This window comes from Acanthisitta chloris, unplaced genomic scaffold (genome assembly GCF_000695815.1).
Source record: "Acanthisitta chloris isolate BGI_N310 unplaced genomic scaffold, ASM69581v1 scaffold17442, whole genome shotgun sequence".
NCBI classification, from domain to species: Eukaryota; Metazoa; Chordata; class Aves; order Passeriformes; family Acanthisittidae; genus Acanthisitta; species Acanthisitta chloris.
Window position 1 is genome coordinate 105722 of NW_008662420.1, and position 11449 is coordinate 117170.

Genomic DNA, 11449 nt, shown 5'->3' on the forward strand with positions numbered 1-11449 from the left:
AAATTAACTTTTAAGAGTTTAGTTCAATTCACTTTGCAAATACATACAAAAAAATCAAATTAAAGACCACTTTCTTCTGAAAAAGAGTCTCCATCCAGGAATTTAACATAGCTGAAATAATCCAATTCAACACAGATAATATACACTAAGAAGCATCATCTGGAAGATAAAATGCCAATCCAAGTTCACCCAGAGTAACAGAACAATTAGCTAAAAAAGAACACATACACCTTAAATACCAATCTACTCTCGTTTGCCTGGTGAGCATAGCTGAAGAAAACACCTCCAGATAATAGGAGTTAATGAATAGCACATCCTAAGACATGAAAAGAAAACAGCAGAGGTACTCATAACAAACACAGGCCAAATCTTGCCGCTGGAAATCAGAGCAACACTTTAGTAAGAGGAAAGTGACGCCACCTTAAGCAACAGCAAAAGACTTTTTTGTTTTTTACATTTTTTTTTTAAAATCTCTAGAGAGAGAAAAATGATCTGTGGGTGGCTTCAGGCAGTGCAGGCAAAGGAACCCTCTGAAATTGAAAGAGACAAGTCTCAAGATCACACACAAAAGCAAAACAAGTTCCAGTGAACTTGTGATCTCCAAACAGCTGACACTGTCAAATTTGTCCTCAGAACAAGAACCAGTAACTAAAAGGAAGATATTCTCCTTTAATCCTCCTTTGCCTGTGTGGTTTACCACTTGCCAGTATGAAAACTGCCACAGTCTGCTCCTTCTGCCCCCTGTCCCCCTCCTTTTCAACATAAATCAGGCAGCAGAATGGGTGGGATCCAGAGTGGGAGAAGTCTTCCCATGGATTCCCCTGGGACAACTGGATACAGATCACATTATCTTCACAAAAGCACCTGCCAGTTGTAAGCAGCGGTTTGGAAGCCCCATTTAGAGGGCTGGCACTGAATGAACAAAATCTGGGGGTGAAAAAAAAACCAAAACCCACTATCACTACAGTGCTCTGCATAAAGAATCAGGCCTGGAAAGCCCAACCCTCTCCTGCCGTGCTATTACCACCAAAAGCAAGGCAGGAATTTTGTCTGTTGGTTCTCTGCTTTGGCAATTCAAGGGCAAACCCGGTCTTCAAAGCAAGTCACAGAAACAGAACCCATCGGCATCAACACTGAGACAGACACTCTTCCAGTGTCATGGATTTATCCTTCTGGCTTCACACCAGTCTAGAAAGGATTCTTAATTGAATCTGAATTTGGTGCAGGGACTGTAATTTAGGCTATGTTCAGAGACGCCTTGCACACGGAAATCCTTTTCATGGTTGTGAATGCAGCTGAATAACATCACCACAAAAGCAATGATTAATGTCTCCAGGACTCAGAAGATGAATCTGACTACAATGTTTTACAACAATATGGGAAAAGAAGTCAGATTTTACTCCTCCCAAATCACAGATCCAGTTAGCAACCGAAAGAGGGGTATTGATAGCAAGTAGCTGCATAGTGGCTGCAGGTCAGTCACATTGCTCTTTCATCTTAACCATACATTAAAAATTGGACAATGTCTCTGACACAACATTTTTTCCAAGAAAAGTTTTTAAAAAAAGTAAATCCTGCCTCAGTTTCTGCAAATATATCTTCTGCATACGTACATGCTTACTGTTAGTGTACACACATGCAAAAACTGCAACTACCATTGCAATTGTGCAAAACCTCCTTTCTAAAGAAATAAAAGAAAGGCCTACAGCAAGGTTATCAGCACTGAAAGAGCAGCTGGATTCTATCCCAGAGGCTGCAGTAGAACGTGAAAATGCATGTGTGTGTATATGTGTGTGTGTGTGAATGTAAAAGCTATTATCAGCCACACAGCATCAGGAGAGATATCTGGAAAAGATGCAGTGGCTAGATGTAAACACACTGGAAGGGAGGGTGGGCACACCAGTGCTATCAGCAGCTTGTGAGCAGCACTAGTCAGAGAGGTCAGAGATAGAAAAGACTCCCCAGATTATCTGGTCCACCCCCCTGACCAGGCACAGCTGTGGCTCCACAGAATGTTTCCCAGCTATTCAGGATGGTCTTGCTGCACATAAGCACACATTCCTACCAAAGAAGACATCTAGATTGCTTAAAATAACAGAAGCCTGAGCTTTATCTCTGTGCAACTCAGTTAAACACAAATACAATCTCTCCTGTCAGGTAGTGATATGATTTAAGGGTACCCTATCATACCTTATATGAGGTGATAGCAAAGAGCTCATAATTTATTTCTATTGATTCAGCAACTCACACTGGGTCATATCTCCCAGTTCTTCCTCTTTGCTAAGAAGCCTCCACTAAAGCCTTAGAAATTTTAATTTTATCTTTTTTCCCTTCTTGGTCTTCCTTTTAAAACTGCTGTGTGCACATCTCTAAGTTCAAGAATAAAATGAAAAAAGGCTCCGGTTACTTTGCTGGATACATTCTTACTACAATTATCTTTTGCTGCCGTCTGCAAACCTGCAGATGTTGTGCAGAGATTTAACTCTGTGGAGTCAGTCACATACCTGCTGAAGAACTGTTTAAAGCCCCTGACACAAGGGGTCCTGGAAAAAAGGAATGACTTGAACTCCAAGTGTGGGTACATTACCTTCCAATGACAGTTCTCAATTAAAAAAAATAAAATAGGTAAGAGAGCACAGCCCTTTGAGATCTTACAAACTGACAGGACAGACAAGGATTTTCCTTGAGGACTAAAGGCAAGACTGTCTGGTTATATAAAGGAAACTAAACTATGTGGGGAATTTTGTGTCTAAGTCACTTCTGAAGGGAAAAGAGTAAAAAAAAAAGTGACTATAAAGCTGGGAACATACAGGCTGCTTATTGTTCTTCCATTTCAGTTTCCAGGTCCTACTCAGGAACTCTCGCTTCTCTCACACACACACTCCTGTCTCTCACCTCTCCCCTACATATGTACATATACATATCTAAATATTACCGATCTTCTTCAGATTCCAATTAGCAACTCAAATAATTGGTATTGAACAATGCATGGGCAAGAGATTCTCTCTCTTCCTAGGGACCAGAGGTGGACTAGATAACCTGCTGAAGTCCTTTCCAGCCTCATGTCTCTAAGCCAAAGATTTACTTCATGTGAAAATGCCTCACTGCTAGCCCAGGAGAACCGTAGCAGGGAGTTAGGTGCCATGCCAAGTGAACACATGCCTGTTGTGCTCCCTAGAACAAGGAGCCTTGCCTTCAACATGACAGCAGGAGATGGGTGCTGGAGAAGCCACCAAGTCAGCAGTGCAGTCTGGTCACTGGGCTGGCACTCAGAGCAGGGAGGGACATCAGAGCCTCCCCACTCTATTCCCAGCCCTGCTGGCCAGCTCACTCACCTGCAGGGAGGCTAATTTCTGATGTCTATGTGATTCTGAGACAGTATTATTATTGTCACAATATCATGCAGTATTATTCAATTTTAAACAATATTACTCTGAGAAAACTTCCTTTCCCTCCAGGGGAACCAGTACAAAAGTTGGAGTTTCACAGATGTTACCATGAAAGAAAAGAATGTACCTGCTGGGAGACAAACCCTTGCATCTGCTTTTAATGGCCAGTTAAAAACCTTCCACTCCTGCCACTGAATCCTTATTAACAACAAATCCAAAGTACCTTACACTTTGGCTTATTCCCCTCCTTGCAACAGCCCAGGGAAATAAGGATTGCTGCAGTTTGCCAAGTGACAAGTGCAGGCACAGAAGGAAAAAAGGTAAAATGTACAAATTGTTCAGTTATGGTTCTGCAGCTACCAACATCCAATATTTAGATTTCCCAGCACATTTAAAACCCTATCTTGAATTATTCTAACATCATTAGTACAAGCTCATGATTTGATCACAATGTTTTAATTATGTATAAGTGTTTATAAATATAATTAAACAGTAGGGGAAGTGAAATATGAGAATCATCACAGAAAGAATAAAATAAAAGTGTGAGTGATAGTTTAGAATATATGAGTAACTATCACAGAAAACTTGGGTCAGTCAGGCTGAGCAGGACACATAGGATCAGAAAGTGTCAGAGGTAGGAGACAAGCACAAGTCAGGGCTCTCCACAGACAAAAGGTCAGAAGCAACAGTTTGAGTGCTAACTAGTCAATTAACATATTTTTACATTATTATAGATTCAACAGAAATTAAATTATCTGATTATCTTATATATTAAGGTAATAAAACGTGGTCTGTCCAATTGACTGCACTCATCTGACCTTGAACCTATGTTTATGCAGTTCCCATCTGCATATGACAAAACCTGCTTTGAAACTAAGTGGCTCAGCTATAGTAAGATCAAACTCTGCCCTAGCAGCTCCTTTTCCTACTGGTATTCCTTTGAAATAATCTTTACTCTTGATTTTAATCATCTTTATTGTCTTTATTTTCATTTTTATTCTATATTCATCATGTGCATATGTTTCACCATCATTACAGTGTCTGAACTCCTTGTGCCATAACTATATAGTTATTATTATTATTATTATTAGTCTTATATCTGTAAGTAGTTAAGCAAAATTATATTCATCTGTGAAATTTCAAATGTTGCTGTGGAAAACACTTGCTCTGGGCAATTTCCTTTCTTTGTTCCTGTGCAGAGCAGCTCTTCCTTATGCCAAAGACCTCTGGAGCCCTGATGTTATCTCCTCTGGAGGGCCTAATCAAGCAGACTATCATGAAATCTCACTCACTAGGTATTTCCAGAAACTGGGCTGGGAATGATTCCTCTGTGTATATCTACCACATTAAGCCAGCCAGATATAACATCCTCCTTTGTCTAAGCAGTAAAACAACGTCTGTCCTTCCTATGGAGTCAAGAGGAACCAGTGTGCTAACAGCAAACTGGCTTATGCAAGACACTAGCAACAGTTTCCATGATAAGCAACATAATAGAGGAGAATTCTTGAACTCAAGAACCAGCTTCTCCCTTCTTTATGAGACATCTGAGTTTGCATCTCGGAGAGCAACCTGAAGCACCATGGAGCCAGAGTTGTTTGGATTCTGCCTGAGGACTCAAAGAACTCTATGAGCCAGCTGATGGATATTCACAGTAGGCAGGTGCCACAGGGTGCAGCTCTGTCTCCAACTATTCCAGACTGCAGCAAGAATGAACATGATTTGTATCACAAGAGCCTGTAAATAGCCTCATCCAGAGAAAAAGTGGCCTCCCAGATAGTGGAAATCAGGGAAACCTGAGTAAATGTTGCCTGCCTAACAGAAGAAACACACCCTGGCTTCTTCTTGTTCTTGGACACAAAGCCTTCAAAAAACTGTGAATTCAAGGGATGGATGGAATGTCTCCCCCCATGTCAGCTGAAAGAACATGCCTCTAAGGTGCCCTATCATGGGAGCCTAACTAAGGGCTAAGGATTCCTCTAGGCAGCATGAGGCCACAATAGCCACACTCCATGAACTTAGCCCTGGGATATACCCAGGACCAGAGAGGAAGAATAAAGACAGAAGAGGGACCTGAACCCCCAACTCAGAGCTTCAGTTTGTCACTCAACCCAGACAAACATCTTCCAAAGTTAGCAGTTATATGCCTGCCAAAGAAATAATGCTTTGGAAGAAAGATACAGATGATATAGAGTGAACATTTTTCCCCATCTATTTTCTAAACATAGGTAAAATTTGTTTGCTTAAAATCTGACCCTGTAAGAAGGAGAAAAGCCTTTAAACTTCTTTTTGTTCCTCCAAAAAATTGTCCTCCCCCAAAAAATTGTCCCCCGAAGGACTGACAACAAATCAGGGTGGGGTAGGAGTGAAGGGAAATGAAGGAACGTGTCAAGACCCCCAAAAAAATCATAATTTTTTGTGTCTGTCCAATATTGCAATTTTTTTTGGGGGGGCACAAATAAGAAAAAAATCCATTCATCTATTGTTGACCTCAGTAAGAAAGAAAATGTATTTTTCCTGCTATAGAAATACCTTGTGCTAATGTCTACATGGGGAGATGTGGAACAGTGCAGTTAAAGCTGTCAAGGGCAATTTTTCTTACAGACTTAAGTGTTCCGTTACTTAAAAAAAGACAAAGCTGAGAAAAATAGAGAAACTTGAATTCAAATCTTCTTTAATGCAACATTATGGCTGAGAATTTCAAAGCTGTAAAAGTAGGAAACCCAGAAGTACAGAGTCTACATTATGCACATGGATTGGCTAAAAGAAAAGAAGCAAATCACCACTGCAGAAATCCAAAGGGCTATTAACTTTTGGGACACTTTTAGGGTAGATTGGGGCCCAGGGGCAGTTGGTCAGATGAAAACAGCTACTTGCTCCACACTGCAACCCTCACTGCAGTAGAAAACTTTCAGAAGGTTTGACTTTATGAGACCACTCTCATTCTCTTAGGGACATGAAAATTTATTTGTATGGACCTGAAATTTTTTTGCCCTCTAGCTGACAGAGAAATCCAAGTAGAGCCTTCATTTCAAGCCACTGTCTATATCCCTTTGGATAAGAATCACTGTTATGAAAACTGGGACTGCTTTTAAGGTCAAGATTTAGGATGCTAAACTCCAGGAGACAGATCCTTTTCACTAGTACATGACAAAAGAAGGCTCAGTGATTTGCTCTGCCAGCACCTGCATTGGCTCCCTTTGCCATCACACAAACATCTGCGACTCAAAACCTGGAGGTACAAAAGGGGGAAAAGACAGTTTTGTGTTTTTTGAAAATACTCTGTAGCTCCGCAGGGTCTCCAGATGACCTTCAGGGAATTTCGCATGCATGGGAAATACAGTCATCTTGCATGTAGTACTGAGATAGCAAAACCTGCCCATCACTGCAGAAGTGCTCTAAGACTATTTCTTCACTGGTGTGTTCTCAGTTGAGCACCACAACTTTCTCTAAACTTCCAAAAATCCTTCTGCCCCCAGAGGAACATAACAGGGAATGGCTGTGCAGTAAGACAAAGGAAGAATGCAAATTGACTAAACAAGATCTGTAATGGTCATTATGCAAGGTCTATGAGAGCTCTGTTCCTCTCTTTACTGTCTCAAGAGCCCTGGATTAGCCTCAGAATAATCTTTTCTCCTCTCCCTAACCAGTCACACCACAAGGTACTGTCTTTATGAACTCCATTAATTCATAGAAGCAGGACTTCAGACACTCCCCACCCCTTTGTCACTCCCTGAAATACAGTCTCTCTAGCATTTCTTATAACTGTGCAATAAAACCGAAGATTGACACCTCTTCTGAAATGAAAACATGGGCTGGAGACAGGCCAGGCACACCAGCTTGTCCCATTTTATTAGAGCCTACACTAGAAGAGAGCATTAGTCTCTACTTGTCTCTGGATGGCAGTCAGGACAGAGACAAGTTACAAGGCTTAGCTGAAGGTGAAATTCAATTCCATTCTCACATAACATATAAGCACAAATTCTTAAACAGAGCACTAGGGAATAAATTTGCCCATTCCTCTTCAGGTAAAGCTAGGTCATGTCCACAAGCTCCAGCACAAGTTCTCTCTCTGCTTTGTGATCCTTCACTGAACAAACCCACTCCCACTCCAAATTACATTAGATGATGGCTGGAAACCCATCATTAAGAATAATCTAATAACAACATCCTCCAAAACTGGGAAATATAACATAGTCTCCTGTTCTGTCACTGTGACTGTGCAGAACATCATGATCAGTACCTTCTCCAAAGGGAAAGTAAAATTCAAAGACAAACAGCAACATGCTTTATGAAAAGCATGTTGAGCTGGCAAACTTAGAGCTCTGAACATGACCAGAGGCTGAAGCATGCTGGGGATCAGTGTTGATTCAAGTAGTAGGTGTCAGCATATCAACTCTGTACAGATTTTTTGTTTTAACTTGCAAGATGCACAGGTAGGAAAAGGTAATCAGGCATGTCTTTTAAGTACCTATGATGGACTAAAGAACAAATCTAAAAGCCCATTTTGCTTTTGATGTTTTGTGGTTGCCCCTTCACAAACATGACCATCTGCAAACTACTTCTTATCAAGCACCTCCCAAAACAGAAACACTTCTCTGGGTCATTTACAGCAGGACTGACAGCAAGACCACCAAAGATAATCTTCAGTAAACCTAGTTATTAGAACAGTGTAACCTGTTACAAATTCACATACACAACACAGAAGAATGAAGATAATCTCCACACCAACCTTTCAAATGTGAATTGATACAGATCTCTCCATTAACTGCACCAGCAGAAGACTGCAACAGCTCCACAAGATGCCTCTCAACACTGCTGCAGTCAGAGCAGGTCTCATTAGAAAATTGATGCAACAACTAACAGGCACTAGAGGCTCAGCCTTGAACCAAGCTGTCAGAGCACCACAGGGTCCTCCACTGCATCACAGAGCTCAACTTATGTCTCACAGATTGTTGTACTTATTTTTCTTCAAGCCCTAGCTCTTGGAGGACAGTGATGCCTTAAAACAAAACAAGGTCTCATATTCTCTTCTTTTTTTCTTTTTTTTTTTTCTTAACCGACATGTATAGATGCAGCTACATAATGGCTTTAAACTCCACTGCATTTTTTTTTTCTGTCCCCTAGAAAGAATACAGAAAATTGTCTCAGGCTGTGTTTAGATGCCTCAGATTAGCAATGCTACAGCCAGAATAGCACAGAGCCCTCTTGAATGGCTATTGCTAGTACTTGCAGGTGCCATAAGCCCTTTGCATTCAAGAATACTGTATTTACATTCAAACACAAATAAAAATAAATCCAACTTGATTCACACACTCTTACATCAAGAGAACAAGGGGTATTTTTAGAGCAACAGCTTAGCATTCGCAGCACGCACGGCAATCTTGATTAAACAAGAGATCTGCACCAACATAATAAACCTGTAATTTTACAGGCCAAGCAGTACAAAAACAATTTAGAATACATGGATTGCAGTGTTAAGCAAACTGCAACCCATGTACAACACCCATGAATTATAGCAGTTTGGCAATGAACTGACCAGTTGCTTCTCACAGCCTTTAATAACAATCATCGACATCTTCACAGCACAATAGAAATTAGAGATGCAAGAGGCCTATTAGCTCATCCAGAAAATACAGGATTGTTCCCTATGGGATAATTGCTGATACTCTGTTCAAAGTAGATTTAAAGCTGTAAAACAAGGTACCCTCTTTAGCGAGATTACTCAGCATGGCTGAGAACTCAGTTCCATAAACATTAAATTTAAATGTTTCCTCTCTTTAAAAAGGTTTAAAGCTAGTCCAAGGTTCCTGGTCTCATTTGGATTCCCCTCTAGCCAGCAGAGAGGAGGGTCGGTCCCTTTTTGCAACAAAGCAGCAGCGTAGAGAAACTGACCTCTGGTTAACATCCTTCACAAACAGCTTTCCCCAACCCAGCTAGTCTTTGTCAGCTCTTATCCGTAACAGTACCCTCAGCATCACCTCTTCCCTTAGGCACTACACAGGTTTATGCCCCCTTGTTCACCTCAGAAGTCCTTCAGCCATCTATGAATACATGGATTTCAATCTAAATATTAATTCAGTAAATCAGATCTTCTAACTCAGTGGACACTCCTTGCACACGCCTGTGCACCACATGCACTTCGGCCAAAACTCAACAGGGACACATGGTAACACTGCTAGCACAAGGACTGGCAGCTCTAGTGTAAAATACAGAACCTCACTGTGTCCTGTACTAGGGCAGAGGCTCTGGCACAAGGCTGTGCCTAGTTAAATGTTCTTCCTGCAAGCAGTGTCAGTCCTGGCTCCAAATACCAAGCTGTACTTCCAACACTCAGCAAATCTCCATGTACTACATCAGCTACTTGGAAAGTCCAGAATTAATATGTATACTGGAAGAGCTCAGATGAGCCTGGAAGGGAGGGAAGAAAGGGATTATAAGATTTGCAAACACGGGAATCATAGCAAGTATTCCACAATTCAGGCTAAATCCAAAGCCTTACAGCAACCAACCAACAGCATCTCCCTTCGTGCCCAGGAAGGTCAGCAATGTCATCCTAAGAAATTTGTGTGTACAGGTGGAAACAGCAACATTTAGGACTAACTAGAACTTCAACAGATTCCAAGTGATGAACCAAGAAGTCTTTAGCCTGTATATTCAGGCAGTAAATATTACCAACAGATTTTTTTTAAAGCAAGTGGTAAGAAGGTGACCTGATTTTCCACATGATGACATGGAGCTGGAACTCTGGAGAAGGTACCCCTCAACTCCCAAGCATTCCATGAAAAGCCCTTGCAAATTGTAACAAGTTACCATAGAATGGGTAATGACCGCAGGAAAAGCTTCGAGAAGTTTTCCATGTGAGGGACAACAGAATGTAAAAATCAAACTTCTTTGGTTTTGCATCTCTAACTTTATTTCCCCTAGAGGAGTTTCTTCTGAACTTGCTTCTAACACTCTTCCAAAACCTGTAGTTAAAACTAACATGTCCATGACTAAGACCACACTCTTACACACAACAAAATTCCCTGCTATTAATTTAGTTATGCTAATGTGGGCCATATTCTTCTTGCTTAATAGAAGCATTCAGTGAGTGCTCTAACGACTTTTCTAAAACAAGCCCTGATCCCTACAACTCTGATATCCAGAGACATTTGCAAGAAGGATTTCAACCAGTTAGCTGCATACACTCACTCCAGGAGCTTGTTACACTATCATAGGAAATTGGGACTATAAGGGACAATGTCTTGTGTAGAGCAAGCCACAGAACCTTATGGGTCCCCAAACCCTGCAAATCCCAAGACATTTCTCAATTCTTCTACAAAAACCTCAGACCTTCACCACAAAAGTCAAAACACAACAAAATCCTACAAAAAAAAAAGTCTTGCAATATACCATAGGAAGACAGGAAAAGAAAAGTCAAGGGCACTGCCATTGTCCTCCAGCCTTGCAATAATGAGGAATATGTGAAATGCCAAGATGAATGTCTGAGGTAGACCACAGAGAGCAGTAAACTATGTCAGATATATGGCATCTCTCTGCTCCACAGCTGAATGAGGAGACACTTTGCAAACATTCTTCTATTTCAGCACAATTTCCAAAACTTTTTCACAATAAGAATTGTCAAATGTTTGGCTTGTATTAGCATTTTCAGAGATCAGGCCACCCCAAAAAATCCAGTGACTAAAGAACAAGAGCAGAACTAATAGTTCTCTGTTATAGACCTCTCTATTCCACTCAGAAGAGCAACCATGTTATAGTGTAGAGTGATGCTTATACATCTAACATGGTTCTATAAAATCCTGCAGGATGAAAATTACAAAGAAGCAGCAATTTCCTATTTCTGCCACAAGATTAAAATATAGTTTGAGGGTGTAAGATAAAGTTCTTTTTCACCTGAAGAATTACCTTCCTTTTGGGAAAGACAAACCAACCACAATGACAGAGGAAAATCTGGAAGTAGCAGCAGAAAAAGACATTAGAAGTGGCAATCACCATGTCAGACACACTACACTGCAGGGAAAGGGAAGAATGGCCAGATAATGAAATTACAGGGCATTGAA

At 40.9% G+C, this 11449-nt stretch overlaps 1 protein-coding gene across 1 annotated transcript in view; it reads right to left on the bottom strand.

Annotated features, from left to right (window-relative positions):
* Nucleotides 1-10850, bottom strand: part of LOC103798344 (VPS10 domain-containing receptor SorCS3-like) — a gene marked incomplete at its 3' end in the record, with an annotated part of 107357 nt that extends 96507 nt beyond the window's left edge. Inside the window, exon 1 of the mRNA XM_009070599.1 lies at nucleotides 10782-10850. Coding sequence (XP_009068847.1) covers nucleotides 10782-10784 — 3 coding nt within the window. The remainder of the gene's footprint in view (nucleotides 1-10781) is intronic.
* Nucleotides 10851-11449: the final 599 nt, after the last annotated feature.